The sequence below is a fragment of the Cataglyphis hispanica genome, chromosome 2 (genome assembly GCF_021464435.1).
Source record: "Cataglyphis hispanica isolate Lineage 1 chromosome 2, ULB_Chis1_1.0, whole genome shotgun sequence".
NCBI classification, from domain to species: Eukaryota; Metazoa; Arthropoda; class Insecta; order Hymenoptera; family Formicidae; genus Cataglyphis; species Cataglyphis hispanica.
This window is the reverse complement of record NC_065955.1, coordinates 6,760,713-6,786,490: the sequence shown is the minus strand read 5'-3', so window position 1 is coordinate 6,786,490 and position 25,778 is coordinate 6,760,713. Positions and strand designations below refer to the sequence as shown.

Sequence of the window (25,778 nt, the reverse complement as noted above, 5' to 3'; positions counted from 1 at the left end):
TTTTATCATATTACAGCGTCAAATTTTCTTAGCCTGTCAAATCCGCTTTAGACGATTTATAATTTATGATAAAATTATAAATAAAATTTTGTCTCGCATATTTCAATACGTGTGATAGGTGTTTTGTATATATGTATATGTTATTTTTTTAATGCTTTCTGTTACATAAAATTATATAGAAACATAAAATTACATAGAATTACATAAAATTCTATTTTAAATTTAGTGGCAAATTATAGATCGTTTAAAGTGATCGTTCAACACATATCAACTCAATTCTCTAACTGATTTATATCTTATTTGAACTAATAAGATTTTTTTATTATCTATATTTAGACATCGACGAATGCACGGCTCTGGAGAATCCTTGTGGCAGGAATGCAATTTGCAAGAACGAGGTACCTGGTTACAATTGCGTCTGCCCCACGGGGTATAGTGCCAACCCCAATTCGGCAGTCGCATGCGAACAGGTAATAATTCAATAATTCCCGTTGTGTCCTGTCTTAAGTAGTCACCTCGTGCATACATAAGTATACACAAGATATCCCGAGACAAACATCTCCCAAAAATAGATCCTGCTCTGCATCTTGGACCGGTCCGCGGTTCTTCTTTACGAAGGTGACAAATAAAAGAAAGCAAACAAAGCGGCATTGTGTGCCAAGACGAATGCGAACCGGTTTTATATAGTTTACCTCTTTTTCAAAGCTATACTTTTTCCGTTAATTGTAAAGCCGCAAAACCTATTCTCACAATTCCATTTATTACATATGTTTCTTATTCGCGGATCTAAAAAATATACTTACAGGCACAAAAAACCGGTTTTCATTTTCCAAGCAAATGTTATAAATATGTGAAAGGATACGGTGTCACCGTCGTATAATTTTCAGACCGACGTGACGACTCTTTGTAAATCGAATTTTGATTGCGTCAACAATGCCGAGTGCATCGAAGGGCAATGCTTCTGTAAAGACGGCTTTAAGGCTGTCGGTGCCGAGTGCGTAGATGTAGACGAGTGTCTTACTAATCCCTGCGGACCCGCATCGATCTGTACGAATATTAGAGGAAGCTATCATTGCGAATGCGAATCCGGATTCATTGGTACTCCACCTCACATAGCATGTAAAGGTAATTATTAATTATATTTACCATAGTATTATATTTTAGAAAGAAAATAGTGACAAAAAATTAAAAAAAAATATTATAAAGAAAAAACAAGAACTCTTTTTCATAAATTAACATAATTTACGTTATTTTAAAGCACCGTGCGATGAGGTAACTTGCGGCGAACATGCCTTCTGTAAGGCTGACGGCCACGAGGCTTATTGCATTTGCGAAGACGGTTGGACCTTTAATCCTAACGATATAGCGGCTGGATGTGTCGGTGAGTAAACGAGTATTTCTTCGATAAAACAAGACATTCAACTATTCCTTCGCATAAACAGAAGTTTTCTTTTGCGAATACGATTTTATTTTCCTTATCTAGACATAAACGAATGCGATGCAGTAAATGGACCTTCTGGAAGATGCGGCAAAAATGCTATTTGCACGAATACACCCGGTGATTTCAGTTGCCAATGTAAACCTGGATTTGCAGGAAATGCCTTCAAACAATGTATAGGTAAAATTCTTGCACGAGATAAATTATTAATTAATAATAAATATTTTAATTTAAATATTTTTATTTTGTATAATTTCATAAAAATCTATTATTAATTTATTAGAATGTACATATGTATATATATATATATATATATATATATATATATATATATATTTAATAATAAAATCTATCAATATCTCTATCTATAATAATATAAATTATACTAATCGTATAAATTATACTATTAGTATAATTTATAATATATTTATATAATTATATTTATATAATAGTATAAATAGAATAAATATAAAAATATAAATTATACTATTAGTATAATTTATACTATTATATTTATTTATACTATAGTATAAATCTATACTATAGTATAAATTAATTGTAATTTAATTATTGCTTTGTATTTACATATTGTTTAAATAAATGCAGATATTGATGAATGTACCAAACCTGTTTGCGGTCATGGAGCAACGTGTACTAATACCGAAGGTTCTTACGCTTGCACTTGTCCGGAAGAAACCATTCCAGATCCCGATCCCTACATCAAGTGCGTTGGTATAGTTAGGTGCGACATCGATGACGATTGTCCAGGAAACGCTATTTGTGATCCACAAAAGAGATGTTTATGTCCCGAGCCCAATGTCGGAAACGATTGCAGACGTAAATATGATTATATTTCTTGTTTCAGATGAGATATTTTATAACTTTTATATAAAACACAGAAAAATTGATTTTTTTGTGTATATGAAATATCATCAACCCGTAATTTTTTGCATCTATTCAATCAGATCCATGTGAAGATCTATCCTGCGGACCGAACGCTCACTGTATGCTTCTGAACGACGTGGCGACGTGCCTTTGCAGCAATGGTTATACCGGAAAGCCCGGAGTAAAGGGAGGTTGCCGAGATATCGACGAATGCGCGATAAATCCGTGTCCTCCGGGCGCCATCTGCAACAACGAGCCTGGCTCTTTCTCGTGTCAATGTCCGAGCGGTATGACAGGTGATCCTTATAGCGGCGGCTGTCAAAAGACCAAAACACCTCATGTATGCGGTCCCAGTGCGCCCTGTCCCGCTGGAGAACAGTGTATCAAGGACGAATTCGTGGGCAGTAGCGTGTGCATCTGTCAACGCGGTTACACACGCGATCACGAGACCGGTAAATGCAGAGACATCAATGAATGTATGGAACTGAGAGAGAAACCCGCCTGTGGCGTCAACGCAATTTGCAAGAATCTTCCCGGCAGCTATGAGTGTCAGTGTCCACCGGGCTTCAATGGAAATCCTTTTTCGCTTTGCGAAGGTGAACAGTGTTTTCGATTTATATCTTTGATATTCTTATACATACTCATATATATTGATAATTATTACTATCGTCGATATCGTTGATCGAGACCGGAAAATTTGGAAAATTCGCAGAATGCAACAGCATCGAATGCCAGTGTCAACCGCCGTATAAGATCGTCAATGGTAAATGCATGCTGGCTGGATGTTCAAAGGGCGAGAAGTGTCCAAGCGGTGCTGAGTGTATAACGATTGCAGGCGGTGTCAGCTATTGTGCTTGTCCCAAAGGTTACACGACCAAATCTGATGGATCCTGCGAAGGTATGTTGTTTTTAGTTATTTTGATTTGCGTGCGAATTCCTTCTTCGACAACAATGTCTCTTCGACATCATGTCGAGAGACATGCACATTGTACATGATATCGATCGATCAATTATTAATTTACAACATAGATATAAACGAGTGTATCGTGGGACACCAAGTCTGCGGTTACGGTGCCGAATGCATCAATATACCAGGCGCTCACCAATGCGTATGTCCGCATGGATATGGCGGCGATCCATATAATGGCCTTTGTTCTCCAGCCCAGAAGAGATGTACTAATGACAACGAATGCAAGGCTAACGAGAAGTGCGTGCAACCCGGCGAGTGCGTGTGTCCACCGCCATTCTACACCGATCCCTTGAATGGAAATCTATGCAAGAGTACGAAAAATCCATTTTTGTATCATGATTATAGTTTTTATCTATCACAGCTTCGTGATTAATATTTTCTACGTGAAATTATCTCGAGTATTGTTTGTTATTGCAGATCCTTGCGACCGTTTCCCATGCGGTATTAACGCGAAATGCACGCCGAGCGACCCACCGCGGTGCATGTGCGAGGCTGGCTTCGAGGGTGATCCGCAGCACGGTTGCGTTGATGTGAATGAGTGCGCGAATAATCCTTGCGGTCATGGGGCGTATTGCATCAACACAAAGGGAGATCACGTGTGCGAGTGTCCTAAAGGCATGATTGGTGATCCTTACGGCGTTGGTTGTACGGGAATTGCGACCGGTAAAAATGAGTGTTCCACCAATGACGATTGCGAAAATTATTTGGCGTGCGTCCAAGGGAGCTGCGTTAATCCTTGCGACAATATACCGTGCGGTCCAAATGCATATTGCGAGCCTGATAAGCACGCCGCGTGGTGTAGATGCGTGATTGGTTTCACGGAAGGCGTAAACAACGAGTGTGTCTCACGTGAGTACAAGGTTTTGAATAAAACATGGTTTATTGATAACAAAATTATATCTTGTACAGTATTTTAATTAAATAATATATTTAAGAGATTTTTTAATTAAAAAATATTATGAACGATTTATATAAATTGTTTACTAAAAGATACTTGATGATAATTTATTATATTATCAATTTTAATATTTACGCGTATAATTTGTCAATATGTTATTAATTGGTGAGGAATATCAGCTGTGATTTTATTGCAATATAATTGCATATAGCAATTTTTTCTAATACAGAATGCGATGGCTTTGTTTGCGGCACCGGAGCTCAATGTATCGTCAGTTACGATGGACCGACTTGTAAATGTATCGAAGGTTTCATGGGTAATCCTTTTCCGGGTGGACAATGCGTGCCGGATGTTTGCTCACCTGAAATCCCATGCGCCGAGCCAAGCGTGTGCATCAGTGGACGTTGCAAGCGACGTTGCGAGGGAGTGGTTTGCGGCATCGGAGCCACATGTGATCCTTTAACAAATAAATGCGTGTGCAACCCTTATTTTGTCGGCAATCCCGATCTACTCTGTATGCCACGTAAGTGTAATACGCGTCCGTGATGAGATTTATATTTCACAAATGTTTCTCTAGAAAAAAAAGAAAAATAATATTTAATAGTTTATAAGTATTAAATAATTTATTTCTATGTACATAGCAATTCAACCACCTCATTGCGATCCAATTTGCGGAAAAAACGCGCATTGTGAGTATGGTCTTCAAGAATCAAAATGTGTCTGCAATCCGGGTACTGGCGGAAATCCTTATCATGGCTGTGGTGTTCAAGAGAAATCTGATTGCTCCACCGCGGTGTGCGGCAAGGACGCGCATTGTAATGCAGGTCCCAATGCTGTTGAATGCCTCTGCCCACCTGGCTTCGCTGGCAATCCGTTTATCCAATGCTTCGGTTAGTATAATTAATTTTAATTTAATTTTTTATACTATTTTAAAAATTAAATTTTAAATTTTATTTAAATTGTATCAAATTTCTCAGTTTGTCAGTATGTTATTTTTTAATGATACAGAAGTGGTGATCAAAGAGTATAATTGAATAATTTTGCATAACATTATGTAAATATCAGAAAGAGAATTGTGAGTTCTTCTACTATAAAAATCAAATAGTTTATTTGTATTTATAAAAAATGCAATTTATTTATTTATATTTTTATCTTTTGCCTGTAATCTTTTCATGTGTTTTTGACAATTACATGGAACTTTGTTGCCATTTAACAGAGAGCCAGTTTTTTGTTGAAACACTGTCACAATATTTTTATTTTCTTCCAATATACTTTTGTACTAATCGTATAAAAAATATAAAATAAGAATTTTACAAATCTCTTTATATTTTTTTATTAGACGTTAATGAATGCAACGGAAATGCTTGTGGCAGCAATGCGGTGTGTATCAATACCATCGGAAGCTACGATTGTCGTTGCAAGAATGGCTTCTTCGGCAATCCCTTCGTCGGATGTCGACAGGTGCAAGTAGGTCCGTGCGCCGATCCTTCGACATGCGTCTGCAGTGATACTGCACCATGTCCCTTCGATTATACCTGTGTTGATCATAAGTGCATAAACCAATGCAGTGACATAAAGTGCGGCCCCAGGTCTGTTTGTCAAAACGGCGCATGCGTGTGTCCACCAGGCTACAGCGGCAATCCCAATGATTTACATAAAGGCTGTCATTTGCATGGCCATTGCTCGAATGATCTTGAATGCGAGCCTCAGGAAATATGCTTCCAGATCGGTAAAGGCGTTCGCAAGTGCGTGGATGCCTGCAGCAAGCTACAGTGCGGACCTAATGCATTGTGCATCACGCAAAATCACGTGTCTTCCTGTTTGTGCGTCGACGGTTATCAGGGCAATCCGAGTAATCTGGTCGAAGGTTGTCAGCCATCCAAGTCTGTGATACTAGGATGCACTCACGATTCGGATTGTGAGCCAGGTTTCTTCTGCATCACCTTAGACGGTGGTGTACGCGATTGCGTAAATCCCTGCAGCAAAGTGGTGTGCGGCGCTTATCAGAAATGCGAGCCTGACATTGTACCCAGTCATGCCACCTGTAAATGTCAAGACGGCTACGAGTGGAATCCGGTACTGTCGTCTTGCGAGAAGCCGTCGGTGCCCGATTGCATAAGCGACAACGATTGTTATTCGAGTCAGGCTTGCAGGCCTGACGCGCTTGGCGTACTCAAATGTATGTCGCTTTGCGATGGTTTCACCTGCACCGCGAATTCTCGCTGCGTGGCGGAAAACCATCGCGGCCGTTGCGATTGTCTGCCGGGCTACACCGGTAATCCGAACGATCGCCGGGGCTGTCAGAGTCCACGCGAGAACCGTTGCACCACCGACAGTGAGTGTTCAGAAGATCAGACGTGTCGCGGCACTCCAGACGGTCCACTCGCCTGTCAATTAGTCTGCGACTTTATCTCTTGCGGTCCAAACGCGCTCTGCGTTGTCAATAATCACGTGGCCAACTGTGAGTGTCCGCCCGGATCATATGCCGGCGACCCGAATGACCCGACATCCGGTTGTCGCGCGGTACCCTGCGTCTATAACATCGATTGCCCGCCGGCGCAGCTCTGCAACCGTCTCACGCACACCTGCTACGATGCCTGCGACGAAAACGCGTGCGGAGTGAATGCCGTTTGCATCGCGGATGACCACAAAGCAATCTGCCAGTGTCCGCCCGGACTGCGCCCGAATCCGGTGCCCGACGTCGAGTGCATTCCCATCGAAACGTGTCGTCCAGATTCCTGTCATCCGACGGCGCTCTGCGTCGCTGGTTCAACGAATGAGCCAGTATGTCGATGTCCGCCGAATCACGTGGGTGATCCTTACACGAACGGCTGCCAGCCGGAAGGATACTGCTCCGGCTCCAAGGACTGTCCGGTGCATTCCATCTGTCATGAACATCGCTGTGTGAATCCATGTGAGAATGCATGCGGCCCCAACGCGCTCTGCGAGGTCGTGGACGGTCGGCCAAATTGTAAGTGCATCCATAGATTCATACCATCCTCGAAGGGCCCAGAACACGGCTGCGTACGGGGTACAAATTACTGCACAGTGGATTCTGAATGCGAGAACAGTGTGTGTCTTGATGGACAATGCAGAGGTAATGTCCGATGTTTTTATTAATTATTGAATAGATTAACATAGAATTAATGTATAGTATTGTTATATGTCAAATTAAAAAATGTAATTTTAAAAGTTTTTAAAAATGTTGAAAAATTGAAAACTTTTGCTGTTTTTTAGCTGTTTGTCGTTCAGTTGCCGATTGCTCAGACGGAGAGAAATGTATCAACAACAAGTGTATGGTATCATGCATTTCGCATTCTCAGTGCCAAGTGGATCAGGCATGTGCTGGCGGAGGGTGTATTCTTGGTTGTCGCAGCAACAAAAACTGCCTAACTATCGAATCATGTATTAACAACAAGTGTCAAGGTATGCTGCAATATATATTATGTCTATAAACACATTATTTTTTATATTATAATATAAACAAAACAAGATATATAAGGAGATTCTGAAATAGAAAAAAAATCATTTGTGATTTATTTTTAGATCCTTGCGACAGAAAAGATGTATGTGGACCAAACGCAATTTGTAGTTGCACAAATCACGCAGTTACATGCACGTGTCCTCTTGGTTTTCACGGTAACCCTACTCCGGAACAAGGTTGCGTTCGTGTGCCAAGCACATGTCAGACTCCGCAAGACTGTCCTAATCAACATGTGTGCGTCTCGGGATTGTGCCAATGTCAATGTTCGGAACAAAACAACTGCGCGCAGGGCGAACGTTGCAAAAATGGTATTTGCGTAAAGATATGTTACAGCGATAGTAACTGTTTGCCCGGCGAACTGTGTATCGATGGTACTTGCGAAGCCGGCTGTACGTCGGATATCGGATGCAAACATGACGAAGTGTGCATCAACAACAAGTGCAGGTACTTATCCATCAAATTATTTTATTAAATATATTGCTGCATATAAATAGAAATAGATTTATTTTTGTGTTCTAGGAGATCTTATAAAATTTTTAATTTAACTTTTCAGATGCAGCCACGGATTTATCGCCGGTCCCGAACATTGTCTAGATATAAATGAATGCGAGGATCAACCGTGTCATCCGAGCGCCGAATGTATTAATATTCACGGATCTTATCGTTGCACTTGTCCTCAAGGTACCGCGGGCGATCCCATAGGATCGGGATGCACTCTGCCCCATCAATGCATCTCGCATACGGATTGTCCGGACACGCAGGCCTGCATTCACCACAATTGTTCGGATCCATGCTCTTTCGTCGACTGCGGCTTAAATACTATTTGCACAGTCCTGGATCACACGGCTGGTTGTCAATGTCAGCCTGGCTACATCGGCGATGCGTCGGGTTGTTTCAAAGTAGAATGTCTTTCCAACAGTGATTGCCCGACAGATAAATACTGCAATCAGGAGATCAACAAGTGCAGCAGTAAGTTATTATCACGATACCTACTCTATATTGATAAAGATTGCGTTACACTTGATATATTTATTGTGATATTGATATTTTAGTAAAAAGATAAAATACGCGATAAATATCAGATTTTCTAAATCTTTCAACTTCTTTCTTATCAGGTCCTTGCAATCAAGTAAATTGCGGATATGGCAATTGCCTGGCCATCGATCATGTCAGTGTGTGTAAATGCTACCCTGGCTTTGTTCTCATCGGTGACATCTGCGCTGACGTTAACGAGTGTTTGCAAAATCCTTGCCATTCCTCAGCTACGTAAGCAAAACTTACAATCTTTAATAATTAATTACAAGAACTTATAATTTCTTAATCAACATTTTGTAATAATCTCGAAAACTTGTAGATGCCAGAACACGGAGGGATCATTTGCCTGTGTTTGCCCGCATGGTTTGGTAGGAGATCCATTCAAAACTGGTTGTAAAGAACCCGGCGATTGTTTCACAGATTCGGATTGTCCTAATTCAGCCGCTTGCATCGATAATAAATGCACTAATCCATGTGATACACCGGGAATTTGTGGTAGAAATGCGGAGTGTCTTGCACGTGATCATGTTCCAATCTGCAGATGTCCTGGACAGACAACAGGAAATCCAGCAGTGATTATTAAATTTATTTCTAAATAGTTTAGATTTTATGTATTTATAATCAATCACAAAATCTCCGTATTAAAATTAATTTAAGTAGAATATTCATTTTTTACAATGATTTTTTATTTAAAATACTTTAAAAATAAATTTGTTGTTTAATATTACTTTATGTTTAGATATATAAATAATAATTTTCTGTTTTTAACTTAATTTAAATAAAAAATGCGTCATATATTTTTTTATATAATATTATATATATTTTTTGTTCAACTTTACAATCGATCTTCTAATTGCGTGCCTTGCATTTTTAGACGGAGTGTACTCATCTAGAGTGCAACTATCATAGCGACTGCAGTCAATCAGATGCATGTTTCGATCATAAATGCGTCGATCCTTGTTCTCTTTCGAATGTTTGTGGACATGGAGCTGATTGCTCTGCGCTCAATCATAGCGCGGTGTGTACCTGTCAACCTGGCGGCACAGGTGATCCGAATCTTGGATGCACGCCACTCCAATATTGCAAGACTGATTCGCAGTGCGCAACCGGTTCGGTGTGCAATGGAGGTATATGTACAGGTAAATAAAGCTCAAATAACTATGTAAAAATAATAAAATTAATTTTTATTACGAGTTATAAAGTTTAAATCTTATTTGCAACTCGCAGCGCTTTGCGGAAGTATGAGAGATTGCATCGGCGATCAACTCTGCATCAATGGCGTTTGTCAACCTACTTGTCGAAGTAATTCCAGCTGTCCAGAATACCAATACTGCCATAACAACATATGTGTTCAAGAATTACGTTGCACATCAGACAATGACTGTGCATATGATGAAAAGTGTATTAAAAACAATATCGGACAGGTAATCTTACGTTTTAACATATAATTTTTATATGAAGATAGAACGAAATTTCTATATGAGTGCGTGTGAAAATGAACTTTTAATTAATGTTTCAATAAATATTAGTGTATAATATATATTCTTCTGTTAATTATAGGCGGAGTGCCGTGCAGCTTGTGATTTGATACTTTGCGGCCGTAATGCCGAATGTAAAGCTGATAATCACGCCGCAACGTGTACCTGTAAGCACGGTTTCTTCGGAAACTCTAAAGACGATAAGATTGGCTGTCAACCTATCGAATGCGAAGTTAACGAAGATTGTACTCAGGAAAAGATTTGCGATTTGCATAGATGTAGAATTGCCTGCCTCGCTCATAATCCTTGTGGCGTAAATGCGATTTGCACAACGGAGAAACACGTACAAGTAATTATGCCGTTCCAGAATCTTTGAGATAGATCTTTCCATCGAACAGAGTGATGATTTTTATGGTATTTTAACGTGCGATCTTTGTGCTCTCTTCATTCTTCAGATTTGTACGTGTCAACCCGGATACACGGGAGAACCCACACATGCTTGCGAACTGATAGATTACTGCGCCAACGCGCCCTGCGCACCAGGTGCATTGTGCGAAAATTCACGGGGACACTTCAAATGTCATTGTCAACCCGGTACTGTCGGAGATGCTTATAACAGCGGCTGTCAAGCGCCGGTGGAATGTCTCCAGGATGCAGACTGCCCACTAACTGCCAAATGTGTTAATATTAACAATGTACCAAAATGTTTCGGTACGTATATATCAAGTTATCAATATTTATTCCTTATTATTATATTTTATTTTTCATTATAATTAACTAAAATGTTTTATTTTATATTTAATTATAGTATAATATATTTAATATTTATATAATATAATATATATTTAAAAGATATATGTCTTAAGAATGTATATGTCTTAAGTTGACTTTCTTATTCTAGATACTTGCGCACGTATCCGATGTGGTCCAAATGCAGATTGTATTGCGGGTAACCATAGCGCGAGTTGTGAGTGTCGCACTGATTACGAAGGCGATCCGAATAATCTAAGCGTAGGATGTCGTCCGAAACCGATAGTCTGTTCATCGCACGTCGACTGTCCGGTCAATACTTATTGTTACGAGGGTATTTGCCGACGTGAGTAAAAGCAATCTTTAAATATCAAACTTCAACAATAGAATACTCTATCGCAATTTAATAACATAAATATATAACAAATATTATTTTAGCATCTTGTCAATCGGACGAGGAATGCAACTTGTCCGACGTTTGCTTGAACGGACAATGTTTGTATCCGTGCGACGTGAGAGAAGCCTGCGGCATAAACGCCGAATGCAAAGTGAAAAGTCACATTAAACAGTGTAGCTGTCCACCAGGCTTCACCGGCAACTCTGAAGTGGAATGCGTAAGATGTAAGTGTGTAAAATGCAATTTTTCAATATTTATTAGTAGAACAATCTCTCTCGTCACATTGTTAATAAAATTACGAATCCATCATTGTTCGCAGTGCCAGTATCCTGTCTAGGAAGCGGGGATTGCAATCAAGGCAACACTTGCCGCGAAAACGTTTGTTTACCAATCTGCACTATCGACGACGAATGTGCATTGAATGAAAAGTGCATTCGCGGCAACTGCTTGCTGACCTGCCGACTGGACAACGATTGCTTCTTAGGCCACATCTGCCTGAACAATATGTGCACATTCGGTTGTCGCGCCGATGAGGATTGCAACGCGAACGAGGCGTGTTCAGGCAACAAGTGCGTGAATCCATGCGAAGCCACGCCGTGCGGACCGAATGCCAAATGTATCGTCTTCAATCAACGCGCCACATGTTCTTGTCCCTCAGGCTTCATGCCTAATCCGACGGCCAAAGTCGCGTGCCTGAGGTCACCCGGTCCTACTTGTACGACTAATCGGGAATGCGCTGTGGGTATGGCTTGCGTCGCCGGTACATGTACATCTGTGTGCTCGACTAATGCGAACTGCTTGAGCAATGAGAGATGCGATAGCTCCGGTATCTGCAAATCACTTTGCAGACGGGACGAAGACTGCAGGAGTGGCGAGATCTGCGAGGGACTGGTATGCGTTTCCGGTTGTCGGGCGGACATTGAATGCCAGGACAATTATGGGTGTATAAACAACCAGTGTACAGGTGGGAATTTTCTTATGTAAAAATCCTTCTTGTATAACGAGACGCGATTATTAAATTTATAGTTTTACTTTCCTGTAAGTTATGTTTTATATATATATATATATATATATATATATATATATATATATATATATATATAATCAAGAGACATATAAATGTATATCATCTTTTGTTTTTATTTTTATAGATCCATGCTTGTTGGCTGACGCTTGCGGTGTAAATGCCAAGTGTACAACTGTCAATCATCAAAAAATATGCACATGCTCACCGCCTTTAATAGGGGACGCTCGTATTGGATGCAAGCAAACTTTCCTTTCTTGCTCATCTGAACTTGAATGTTTACCGGGACAAGCATGCTATGGTAGATCTTGTTATTCCACGTGTAAAAGGTAAGAGACCACATAAGCATGTGAGTGAATTTTTATGATATTCCGTTGCATGCTAAATAATATATTTTTTTCAGCGATGCGAACTGCTTGAGCGATGAACGTTGCGACAGCGGTATTTGTAAAGCTATATGTAACAGCGATGATCACTGCGTTGCGAATCAAATATGTCACAATCGCATGTGTGATATAGGATGTCGCAGTGATAACACATGTCCAAGTGATGAATCTTGTATCAACAATCAATGCAAAAGTAAGTATACTATAAATTATCTATATACTTCGTGTATGTAAATATTAGACTTTTTAGTTGCGAGCGATACGATTGATTGCATTGTTATCTTCAGATCCATGCGAGGGTGGCAAGGCATGCGGAGAGTGTGCTGGTTGTCGCGTTGTAAATCACGTAGCTCAATGTAACTGTCCCGCTAACTATTACGGCAACGCATTGATCAATTGCGCCAAGACCATGATTCCTTGCGATGGTTTGTGCGAGTGCGACGAGATCGGTTTTTGCACCACCAGTTGCCATAATCAAAATGACTGTTCTTGCGGAGAGATTTGTCACAGTGGCAAATGTCGCATCAAATGCGACATCAATAACGCCTGTCCAAAGGTGAGTTTTAAGAAATTTTTTTAAGTCTGTTTTCTGTTTTAAATTAATATTAATATATTATAAAAATTAATATATTATTTAAAAAATTGTGTACATCTTTCTTTTATTAAATACAGGGCTACGTATGCGATGGAGGTTTGTGCCTGATCGGCTGTCGCACTCATTCCGACTGCCCGTCATCATTATCGTGCACGAATGGTCAATGCGAAAATCCGTGTTCCGCTCATGGATCACCCTGTGGAATAAACGCACTTTGCCGCGTCTCGAATCATCGCGCGGTTTGCTTGTGTCCGGAAGGTTATCAGGGCGAGCCGAGCCAGGAATGCTATCAATTGGAGTGCCATCATGACAATGATTGCGAGCCGAACAAGCATTGTAGTGAATATGGAGTCTGCACAAATCCGTGCTTACAGCATGGCGTTTGTGGCTTCAACGCGCAATGTCGAGTAATTAACAGAAAGGCGCAGTGTTCCTGTCCGCCGGGACATTTTGGCAATCCAAAGATCAATTGCAAGAAAGGTAAATTTATTAAATTTATTTATTATGTGTAAAAATTAAATTCGTCTACGCAACAATTTTATATACACATATATGTGATCATTTTCAGGTGGAGATGAATGTTTACGAAGATCTTGCGGTGTTAACGCTAAATGCCGAGAAACTCTAAATGGTTTTGAATGCACGTGTGATCCGGGATGCCATGGTGATCCACATCAAGTGTGCCTCTGCGATGGCGATCTCTGTAAGGATACTCGTTGCGGTGTCAATGCAGCCTGTCGAATTTATAAGAATCAACCGCAATGTTATTGCCCATCGAATTATCCATCGGGCGATCCGATGCACGCATGTATGTATTATCTTTTTTTATATTAAAATATTTAATAAGATATAAATTAGTAAAAAAAAATAAAGTCCTCAGTGAAAAAAAAAACACAAAGAAACATTTTATCCTTTTTTTAGATAAATGAAGTATGAGATAAAAAGAGTATGATACAATATCTCTAGAAAAAAAAATTTTAGTATTGTAGCAAAACAGTTAATATTCGTTATTTATTATCTGCGATCACTAGCGTCATTAATAATTTGCTGGTACAGGTAGCTCGGATAGAGATTTAGGAGACTGTCGAACGAATGGATGCGGAAAGAATGCCGAGTGCATTCGGGACGGAGCTATATTTGTCTGCCGATGTCCACCAGGTACTAGCGGATCGCCCGATATCGAGTGCACGACAGGTAGGAAAATACAGCCTATTACTAACTTTTTAACCGAGCAGATTGATTAATTTTATGTACAGCATTTTTGTGACTAGCGAGTAATACTGACAATCACAGGAACATGGTCCGTAGAATAACCATGTATCGTCCAGTAGGATTTTTTTAGTAATACATAGATGTATTAATCGAGTGAAATCGTTAACATTAAGAGACAGATGTGATTGGAGCAGTATACAATCGCCATGCAATACTGGATATTTACATATATTTACCCACAGCAAAGAGAGTACAACATTACAAGTGTACATATATATATACAAGTGTATATATATATATATATATATATATATATATATATATATATACATATATTTATATATATGTTAAATATATTATATATATATTTATATATATACATATATATATATATATATATATATATATATATATATATATACAATAAAGGATATACTGTACATAATTTTTGATTGAAAGAGAACACGTATTTCACACATATCTCACACATAACTTTATATGTAGAATGTTTATTTCAGTATCCAATCTGTCTTGAGGATGTACTCGTTTACCTTATAGTGCCACTTGAATACAAGGAGGTACACATTTACAATTGACACTATATATATTATTTATATATATATATCTCTATATTCTAGGATTAGTACAGATTGGGAACTGCGAAAGGGACATTCTCATATACCCATGCTTGATATTTGCTGATATTTACGGGTTTTATTATTTCTTTCTATATTCTGAAATCTGTGGGGGCTTGTGTTGTAAATATCGCTGCTTGCCGTTGTAATTTCTCCGAGAAGATATATTTTGATAAAATGTAAAGTCGTTGTTTTATTTACTCTATACTTCTTCACAGAGCTACCCTACTTTCATCATATATATAAATACAAAGCATGTGGTTTATGTTATTTGTGAGAAAGTTTCTTTTCACAGTTCTTATAAATGCTTTTTTCTTTTTTTTTCCTGTCCCACCCACGATCCACCACGACTGACTCTACACCGTTCAACTACACCACTATCGTGTGACAATAGAGCGCGAATGCACCAGCGACTTAGAGTGTCCCAATGAAAAAGCCTGCATAAATCTACAATGTCTGGACCCGTGCGCGCTACGCGGTGCCTGTGGGATCAATGCTCTGTGCAGAGTGGTTCTGCATAAACCGCGTTGCTCGTGCCCGCACTGTTATATCGGCATGCCCCATACGGCCTGCCATCCAGATTCTAAATGCGATACGCTCAATCCTAAACCTACGCCGAGCATTGGTTGTTCCTCCGACCACGACTGTCCAGAGAGCCTCTCCTGCCACTCCCAGACAGGCGAGTGTCGCGATCCGTGTTTGAGTTATCGGTATACCTGTGAGATCAACAAGAGATGTCAGGTACGGAATCGCAGGCCTACGTGCGTTTGCAAATATGGTTTTGTGGTCAACGAAATCGGGGAGTTGACCTGCGCCCCTGATACGCTCACCTGCTCAAGGGACTTCGATTGCCCGTCGAATGCCGCGTGCGTCAACGGGAAATGTCAGAATCCCTGTAACGTGCGAAATAAAAGACCGTGCCCGGCCGATAAAACCTGCGATGTCCTGGACCATCATCCCGTGTGTATTTGCACCAAAAACTGCAATCCCTCCCTCTCCATTTGCCTGCGAGACAGTGGCTGCTCTCCAGACTTGGCGTGCCGCAACTATCGCTGCGTGGATCCATGCAGAAACTCCACCTGTCCGGCTGATGCCCCCTGTTACGTGGAGGAGCACAAGCCTATCTGCAAGTTCTGTCCCCCCGGCTTTGTGCCAGATACTAAATACGGATGCATGAAAGGTAAACACTATTTCTCAGAAACACTAGTCTGAGTCTTGTCATTAGCCGTTTTATCACGTCTTTACATTGCCTGGCCTTACACGAGACATACAATTGCTATTTTTCAGTTTTTTATCGTTCAGACAGCAAAATATGTTGAAAATTTTGTATTACTCTTCTCTTATGATCGCTTGTGACTATTTTAACATATTCACAAAATTGCTTTTAACGCGCGAGAAATTGTTTTTTACGATAACGTCTTATGCATATTTTTTTCTTGTTTTGTTGTCTAAACGCATATTTCAGGTTCCGAGTTACAGATACAAGTATTTTTCCCATACCCTAAATTCCTGCTCTATTCTGCCGATTTCCTCTGCCGATTTACTCTGATTTTTCCATTACATCTGTCTCTGTAAAGACCTAAAATATAATTTTTCTTATAATCAGCTTACCTATTACGATGCGAGCATGCTAACTCTTAATTTGTAGTAATTGAATATAAACTGTAAACTGATTTGTAGCGTAGCCTAATTAAAATCGCTTCTCAATTTCAGTTTTTTCCACTTTATCAGTTATTATGTTTACGTTATATTATATCCGCAGCAGTTCTTCACCCCATGCCTAAGCCAGTTTGCAAATCCGATGATGACTGCAGTGACGTAGAAGCTTGCATCGAAAGTTCCTGTGTTGATCCCTGTATCAACAAATGTCAATTGGCAGTTCAGTGTCGGGTTGAAGCGCACAGGCCTATTTGCAGTTGCGATCCTAACGACAAACAGTGTTCATATAATGGCGTAACAACATTACGTTCTATAGATTCAGATCACGCATCTTCCGAAACCGTTCGTACTACATTACGAACAAGCACTAATCTTCCTCCGTCTATACCTCCTATTTCCACCACGGAAATATCAATCGCATATACGGAGAAAAATACAGTTCCTTTTACCGAAGTTACTGAAAATTTGTTGAAAAATATTACTACCGAAATGATAAATATATCAGATACAACTGTCGCATTGACAGAAACTGTTACAGAATTTTCGGATCATACGACGAGTGTATCTTCGATATTGAATGCAACCGAAATTAATATTTTAAACAATACTTTGTTTGCAACGACAAACGTTGATATGTTAGAAAATGTTACGTCTAGTCGTTTTACTACTTCATTATTCGAAAGCACTGATTTTGAAACTACTTCAACAGAGTATACAAAAGCAGGTACAATTACTACTGAAAGTGAATTAATGACTACTTTTCTTATTCCATCTACAGAAGAAACTATTACAGAAAATGTATTTTTTTCTACCACAATCGCGGCAACAAAGAGTGCATCTGAATTTGATTATGAAAAAAATTTTACAACAACCAAAATGTTTGAAACAACTACTATTCCGAGTATAACTTTTCCATTTATATTCAATCGCACCGATATTATTGATACTACGATTTCTGATAAGGGCATTGAAACAACAACAATGTCTAAGTCGACGGAAGTAAGTAACGGTGCAGAAGTTCCTAAGAATGTAACTATGGTTCCTATTACAGAAGTTCCTAATATAGGTAATGAAGAAACGTCAATAATTACAACGACACAATATTTTACTACTGCAGAATTTAAAGAATTAACAAAACCATTAGAAAAAATTACTGAACCATACATAGAAAATACTGAGAGCACGATCAGTACTACATTTTCTATACAAACAGATCATACTGTATCATCTCCGAATATCCTAGAACATGCTGAAACATCTACGATAAATATTGAACGTACCAAAGAAACTACACAAGAATCGAGCACTGCCGAGATTGAATCATTACATACCACTGAGTCATATGTAAAAGACACCACTCCATTATCTGTAATAACATCTAAATCACCTATATCTATGACAGATGAATCAACTACTGATAATGCCAATACTCAGAAAAGCACTGATATTTCTATAACAAACCAATCCGTTATCAGTGAAGAATATACTACATCTCAATTTATAAAAGAATATTCTACGAAAGAATTTGAACCATCACAACAACCTACAGAACAATACACTACTTTGAAACAGTACACTACGTCTGCACAGTCTACAGAACATATTTCTACTACAGAACGTTATGGCATATCGGAACATACTGGAGAAGATTCCACTCATTCCACTACAGAACAGCTTACAACAGAACAAACTACAGAACAATACACTACATTTACACAATCTACAGGACAGATCTCGACTACGGAACAATATAGCACTCCTAAATATTCTACAGAGCAATATTCTACAATAGAACAATTTAGAACGTCGCAGCAACCTACAGAACAATATACTACTTCAAAACAGTACCCTGAAGAGTTCACAGGACATTATGATACATCAGAACATACCACAACAGAACATTCCACTACAGAACAGCTTACAACAGAACAAACTACAGAACAATACACTACATTTACACAACCTACAGGACAAATCTCGACTACGGAACAATATAGCACTCCTAAATATTCTACAGAGCAATATTCTACAATAGAACAATTCAAAACGTCGCAGCAATCTACAGAACAATATACTACTTTAAAACAGAACATTGAAAAGTTTACAGAACATATTTCTACTACAGAACATTATGATATGTCGGAATATACTGCAAACGATCGTTCCACTACAGAACAGTTTACAACAGAACAAACTACAGAACAATATACTACATTTACACAACCTATAGGACAGATCTCGACTACGGAACAATATAATACTTCTGAATATTCTACAGAGCAATATTCTATAACAGAACAATTCAGAACGTCGCAGCAACCTACAGAACAATACACCGAAGAGTTTACAGAATATATTTCTACTACAGAACATTATGGCACATCAGAACATACCACAGAAAAACGTTACACTACAGAACAGCTTATGACATCAAAACAGACTACAGAGCAGTATACTACATTTACACAACCTACAGGGCAGATCTCGATTACGGAACAATATAATACTCCTGAATATTCTACAGAGCAATATTCTACAACAGAACAATTTAGAACGTCGCAGCAACCTACAGAACAATACACCGAAGAGTTTACAAAATATATTTCTACTACAGAACGTTATGACATATCAGAACATACCACAGAAGAACGTTCCACTACAAAACAGCTTATGACATCAGAACAGGTTACAGAGCAGTATACTACATTTGCACAATCTACAGAACAGGTTTCAACTATGGAACAGTTCCCTACTTCTGAATATTTTACGGAAGAATATTCTACCACGAAACAGCTTAAAACATCACAACAACCTACAAAAGAATCTACTACTTTGAAACAGTATACGATTGAAGAATCGACAGAACAAACCTCTACCAAGGAACATTATAGCACAGAAGAATATTTTATTACAGAACAGCTTGAGACATCGAAGCAACCTACAGAACAACTCACTATATCTGAACAATCTACAGAACAGATGTCTACTACAGAACAATATAGTACCTTCGAATATTCTACAGAAGAACATTCTACTACAGAACAGTCCATTACATCTACGCAATCATCCTTTACTACACTACAACATAGTACAACTGGATACGCTACAGAAGAATATTCTACTGCAGAGAATCTTACTACTCTTGAGAAATCTACAGAACAATATACACCTGAACAGCACATTACAACAGAACAATATGCGACAATGCAATATTCTATAGAACAATCAACCACGCCTGAAATTTCTTGGAATAAAACAGATATGATTTGCAACTTGGATACAGATTGCACAGAATGCGAGACTTGCCTGAATCGTGTATGTCAGAATCCGTGTAAGGCCTGTAATCCATGCCCAGAGAATATTTTATGCGATGTTCTGAATCATCGGCCTGTGTGCTTAGAATCAGAGCAGAGTACTTCTAATTGTAGCATACTCCCAGGTAAAAATTTTTCTCGTCGGGAGTTTTGTAATTGTGGTATCATTTTATGTGTTACTGTCACACCGATTTTGTCTACAAGCTTTCTTCAATGTGAGCCCGTTATCCAGATGAAAATTGGAAGCAACCAATTCTGGAGGGTGTACACATTGCTTGTCGAATGATCGATTATTTCATGAAATGGCTCATCTGTATAATGAATGACAGAATGCCATTGATATCATAAGGGCGATGCGTAAATCGAACACCTGTCTATATCCCGTACGATAGCCGTGCCGAAAATAGTCAACAGGCAGTCACACACTGTCTTCCCAAATGCAGACAAGGACTGCTGCATTAGCGCTCTTTGCATGATTATGTATATTAATACTCTTTTGCACGATTTTCTGTGTTTTACAACTACCTAACATGTAATAAATTGCTATTTTCGTCGTCTATGCTTTGGGGAAATTTTTTTATGCATTTTTTTATGCACAGTATCCACTACTGCGTATAAAGACACTTTTGTCACAAGATCAATGTTATTGTAAATAATATGAATCATAATCACGAAAGAAGTTTTTATTTGATATAGACGCATCTCAATGCCTCTTTTAGTTGCTTTCTTATACTGGACACATATAACACAGAGATCATCATCTCTCATGAAAAAAAAAATACATTGTTCTTGTTTATGTTTATGTATTGCACTGGCGCAATGCCTATGTGATAGATCTAAGTAAAATGTTATAGCTACTGTTTTTGATAGAATACCAAGACGTAGTGGTTAAGTCAAATAGATTTTCTGTTGGGAGGTGTATATTAACATTCCACTACGCTCTTTTCTTGCTCATGACATTAATTTCCGCATCTAATGTGCGTCTGTTCCGTTAGACGTGAAATGCACAACGCATAACGACTGCCCCATTCAATTGGCTTGCGTAAATCAACAATGCGTGAATCCTTGCAACTTGGGAAATCCATGCGACTTCGTCGAAGCTTGTCATGTTCAATATCATAGACCAGTCTGCGTCAAAGGTAAGATTTACAATTAAATCAAATAGCGTTTTACATATATTTGTTATATTTGTATATAAAAAAAATTATAAAATTTTTTTAGTGGACAGCAATGAAGCGGAATGTCCTTATTGTCCACCCGGTATGCAATGCGATCCGTCAACAAATACGTGCGTCAAAGGTTTGTACGAGCATCAACATCATGTTTGGATGCATCTAATTTTATTTTCAGTCATTTATAATCGTTGAAAGATTTGTAAATATGTATGTACTGTACATATGCATATTTCACGTATATATTTTGCAAATTATATACATAAGATTCTTCGTTCTTTTATAAAAAGCACAGAATATCTTATTATATCTTATTATATCTTATTATATCTTATTATATATATATATATATATATATATATATATATATCTAATTTAATAATATTATTACAAATATCGTGCATGATCGCGACGAATAATCTTTTTGAGATATTCATGTCTTTCCTTTATTTAGGAGAATATTTTTCTTCTGATCCGCATACTTTTCGCACATGTGCAAAAAAAAGGCTAATATTGCAATAGAAAAGAAGAGAAAGAAATCACATACATGCTGCGCAAAAAAAAAATTTCTTTTATTTCAAATTCTGTAACTCGTGCACTACACTTTCTGGGGCTATATGGGCTTTCTCACTCTTTCTTTAGCGGGTTGCACTAGCAACAGGGATTGCCCGCTGACAGAGGCGTGCATCGGGCATACTTGCCAGGAGCCGTGTCTAGTTCGAAATCCTTGCGCGGAACATGCTGTTTGTATTAATACGAATCATGGAGCAGACTGCAGTTGTGAAGAAGGCTATCACGGAAACGGATTCTCCTATTGTGATTTGCGTAAGTTTTGACGATATAAAAAATGAATACACACATATAGAAATATATATATTTATAAGAGTTATATAAATATATATATATATATATATATATATATATATATATATATATATATTATAAGAGTTAGAATTATATTATATAATTTTATATTTTCTAAAATTATATAATATATGTATTTGTCAATTTATTATTTTTCAGCTATTTAAAGCAATAGAGTGAGGCAAAAATCTATAATAAAAATTAATAATACACATATAAATTTATTATGGAGCTATAGAATAATTTAACGAAAGATAAATTTATAAAAAATAAATAAAAATTGATATTAAAATTTTTTTATTTTAGTAGAAGAAGCCAAAAATATTTGCCAATATAACGAAGACTGTCCTCCGAACAAATACTGCGATCGGCTCAATAGACAGTGTATCAATCCTTGCGTCGAATTTGACTGCGGAGAAAACACAAAGTGCATCTCTAATAATCATCAAGCGCAGTGCATATGTCTTCCAGGATATCAAGGAAATCCCCATATTGGCTGCCAGGAGATATCAATTTTCGATCCTTGCGTTCCAAATCCTTGCGGTTTGAACGCGTTGTGCGAGAATGATAATGGAAATCCCGTCTGTTTCTGTCCAAAAGGTTTAACAGGAAGTCCGTTCGAGCAATGCAGTATGTATAATGTTTTATGGAATATTATAACAATCTCATTTATATATGCTCCATATGTAAAAATAAATATTTCTTTAATAAATCGATTCTGTAATGTGTTTAGTTCCTGAAGGCGATCAATGCGATGGCGATCCTTGCGGTGCTAACTCGGGCTGCCGAGTGGTTAACGGACAAGTGAAATGCTTCTGTCTACCAGGATACGAAGGAAATCCACCGCTTTCTCCTTGCACACTTCCCAGTACTTCCTGTGATCCTTCTCCATGCGGCCCCAATACTCGTTGTTCCGTGTTGGAGAATGGCTTCGCGAAGTGTACCTGTTTACCGGGATACATCGAAAGTCCGAACACTATTCGAGGATGCGTACCGCAAGCCGATCAATGCGAAATTAATCCATGTGGTCTTGGAGCGAGATGCAACAGCACAAGAGTACCACCTTGCTACTGTCCGGATCTTATGATTGGAAATCCATACAAAAGTTGCGGAGGTAATAATTACCAGCAATTCAATAATATTTGTCAAAAACATATTTTAGCAAATATAAGAAGTATTGAAAATTGTATTCAGTATAATTTTTTTAAACATAAACAAGCTGTTGATTCATAAAATATAAACTCTTGAGAGAAGTTTTATTATTTTATTTTTTTTTGTATTGCGTTTTAGATTTTTTAAAAATATATCTCGCTTTTGAATTTTTTCAAATTTTCAAGTATTGTATAAATATTTTACACCATTCTATAATAATTATCTTAAATGATAATCAAAATTAAGAGTGTTACAATCAACAATAAAATGTTATGTATAGCACGCCCAGCAGAACCGTATGACCCTTGTCTGTTATCACCCTGCGGCAAGAACGCCATTTGTACGGCAGTCGACGGTATAGCTAAATGCACATGCATACCGCCGTTCGTTGGCAATCCTTATATAGACGGTTGCGAAGCCGAGTGTATTGTTAATCGAGATTGCGAGAGTCACCTGGCTTGCTTCAATCAGCATTGTAGAGATCCATGTCCAGGCGTGTGTGGTGCGAATGCGCATTGCGAAGTTGTTAATCATCTTCCGATGTGTTCTTGCTTGCCGGGATATACCGGCGATCCATTCAGAGCCTGCAAAGTAGAAAAACCTTGTATGTAAACATTTTTCAGTTTATGTTTTCCATATCCGCTTTGTTTCTTATTTACTAAATACAATATTATTGTTAATTTATAAAAGGAAAAAAGCGTCAAATTTATACTTACAATTAGTTATATAACATTAAAAAATTTTTTTATGTCTCTATATTGCCAAATATTTTATTTTAAGATATATATATATATATATATATATATATATATATATATATATGTATATATATATATATATATATCTTAAATTTATATATATATTTAATATATATATAAATTATATAATTTATATATATATATATATATATATATATATATATATATACAATTAAAATTATACGATAAATTTATATTGACAGTAATAATAACATAGGAAGAACAATAAATGTGTGATAATAATATAGGAAGAAGTTTGATTTGATTGTATTTTTTCACAGTAGTACCAGATCAAAATCCGTGTATGCCATCACCATGCGGTCCACATAGTATTTGCCGTGTGATGAACGACCGTGCAGTTTGCTCCTGTAGTCCAGGTTATCAGGGTACTCCGCCGCATTGCCGTCCAGAGTGTCTTGTCAGTACGGAATGTCCGGCTCATCTGGCTTGCATTAATCAAAAGTGTAATGATCCTTGTCCGGGATTGTGCGGCTTAAATGCCGATTGCCAAGTTATCAATCACAATCCTATCTGTAGTTGTCCTCGTCAATACATTGGCGATCCATTCACGCATTGCACTAAGGAAGGTAATACATTATGTTAGCAAATTTTAGTAATTTTAGTAATTTTATTAAATAAAAAAATATATTGATTGTTTATAGGTCGTTAATTAGTAATAGCAAATAAATAAATAATACTCGAATAGTAACTAAAAAATGTTTGATTTTTCCGATTTTTAAATATTCGGTACAAGGAGAAAATCTTTATATTATAATTATATAATAATTTCTACATAAAATTTAATTTTATTATAAATTAAATAAATAATATTTTAATTATATTAAACATACATTTCTACGTATGAAAAAGATTTTCGAAATATAATCTTTTCAGAACCTCTACCACCAACCAGCAATCCTTGCTTGCCATCGCCATGCGGATCGAACGCTGATTGTCGCGTCCAAGAGAATCATCCTATATGCACGTGCATCAGCGGTATGTTTGGAGCACCACCGAATTGCAGACCGGAGTGCATGATTGATCAAGATTGCATCAGTTCCTTGACTTGTATTCAAAAGAAATGTCTGGATCCATGCGTTGGATCATGCGGTTTCAACACGAATTGTACGGTGCAGAATCATCGACCTATATGCCAGTGTTACGAAGGCTATGAAGGTGATCCTTTCTCAGGCTGTGCTAAAGGTAATAGATTTAAATCATTTTAAAACAGATATTCAATTTATTGTAACTTGCATAGTCTGAATATTTCTTTGCTTTATAGCTGTTTTCCCATCGCAATTGCCATGCGATCCTTCGCCGTGCGGTGCAAACGCTGTATGTAAAGAGCGTAATGGCGCAGGCTCTTGTACGTGTCTGCCCGATTATACCGGAGATCCATACGTAGGCTGCAGACCGGAATGCGTGCAAAACTCAGATTGCGCTCACACAAAGGCTTGCATTAATAACAAATGCAAAGATCCCTGTGTAGGCGCGTGCGGAATTAACGCGCAATGCCAAGTTTATAATCATCAACCATCTTGCAGTTGCCTCTACGGTTACACTGGAGACCCGCTTACATCTTGCCACATACCAATAAGTATAAACGCCATTTTTTATATCTCTATTATAATGAATACAAGCTTGAGTTAGAGTTCTTCAAAAATAGAATTAA

General features: G+C 37.9%; 1 protein-coding gene across 1 annotated transcript in view; it reads left to right on the top strand.

Moving 5' to 3' along the window:
- The first annotated feature begins 363 nt into the window (after positions 1–363).
- LOC126858991 (uncharacterized) overlaps positions 364–25,778 on the top strand; it is a 71,065-nt gene continuing 45,650 nt past the window's right edge. The window contains exons 1-43 of the mRNA XM_050609805.1: positions 364–470; positions 888–1,125; positions 1,259–1,381; positions 1,484–1,618; positions 2,045–2,275; positions 2,404–2,919; positions 3,036–3,221; positions 3,353–3,604; positions 3,711–4,142; positions 4,421–4,714; positions 4,833–5,081; positions 5,531–7,288; positions 7,429–7,617; positions 7,738–8,119; positions 8,229–8,644; positions 8,791–8,941; positions 9,030–9,282; positions 9,585–9,849; positions 9,938–10,134; positions 10,271–10,537; positions 10,644–10,899; positions 11,090–11,284; positions 11,377–11,559; positions 11,655–12,299; positions 12,487–12,688; positions 12,763–12,938; positions 13,033–13,301; positions 13,418–13,820; positions 13,909–14,148; positions 14,397–14,534; positions 15,582–16,367; positions 16,950–18,464; positions 19,233–20,009; positions 20,076–20,285; positions 21,156–21,299; positions 21,382–21,459; positions 21,975–22,157; positions 22,503–22,826; positions 22,930–23,310; positions 23,629–23,952; positions 24,388–24,693; positions 25,001–25,309; positions 25,389–25,703. Of these exons, the coding sequence (XP_050465762.1) occupies positions 2,445–2,919; positions 3,036–3,221; positions 3,353–3,604; positions 3,711–4,142; positions 4,421–4,714; positions 4,833–5,081; positions 5,531–7,288; positions 7,429–7,617; positions 7,738–8,119; positions 8,229–8,644; positions 8,791–8,941; positions 9,030–9,282; positions 9,585–9,849; positions 9,938–10,134; positions 10,271–10,537; positions 10,644–10,899; positions 11,090–11,284; positions 11,377–11,559; positions 11,655–12,299; positions 12,487–12,688; positions 12,763–12,938; positions 13,033–13,301; positions 13,418–13,820; positions 13,909–14,148; positions 14,397–14,534; positions 15,582–16,367; positions 16,950–18,464; positions 19,233–20,009; positions 20,076–20,285; positions 21,156–21,299; positions 21,382–21,459; positions 21,975–22,157; positions 22,503–22,826; positions 22,930–23,310; positions 23,629–23,952; positions 24,388–24,693; positions 25,001–25,309; positions 25,389–25,703 (14,125 nt within the window). The 5' untranslated portion in view covers positions 364–470; positions 888–1,125; positions 1,259–1,381; ... (1 more) ...; positions 2,045–2,275; positions 2,404–2,444. The remainder of the gene's footprint in view (positions 471–887; positions 1,126–1,258; positions 1,382–1,483; positions 1,619–2,044; positions 2,276–2,403; positions 2,920–3,035; positions 3,222–3,352; positions 3,605–3,710; positions 4,143–4,420; positions 4,715–4,832; positions 5,082–5,530; positions 7,289–7,428; positions 7,618–7,737; positions 8,120–8,228; positions 8,645–8,790; positions 8,942–9,029; positions 9,283–9,584; positions 9,850–9,937; positions 10,135–10,270; positions 10,538–10,643; positions 10,900–11,089; positions 11,285–11,376; positions 11,560–11,654; positions 12,300–12,486; positions 12,689–12,762; positions 12,939–13,032; positions 13,302–13,417; positions 13,821–13,908; positions 14,149–14,396; positions 14,535–15,581; positions 16,368–16,949; positions 18,465–19,232; positions 20,010–20,075; positions 20,286–21,155; positions 21,300–21,381; positions 21,460–21,974; positions 22,158–22,502; positions 22,827–22,929; positions 23,311–23,628; positions 23,953–24,387; positions 24,694–25,000; positions 25,310–25,388; positions 25,704–25,778) is intronic.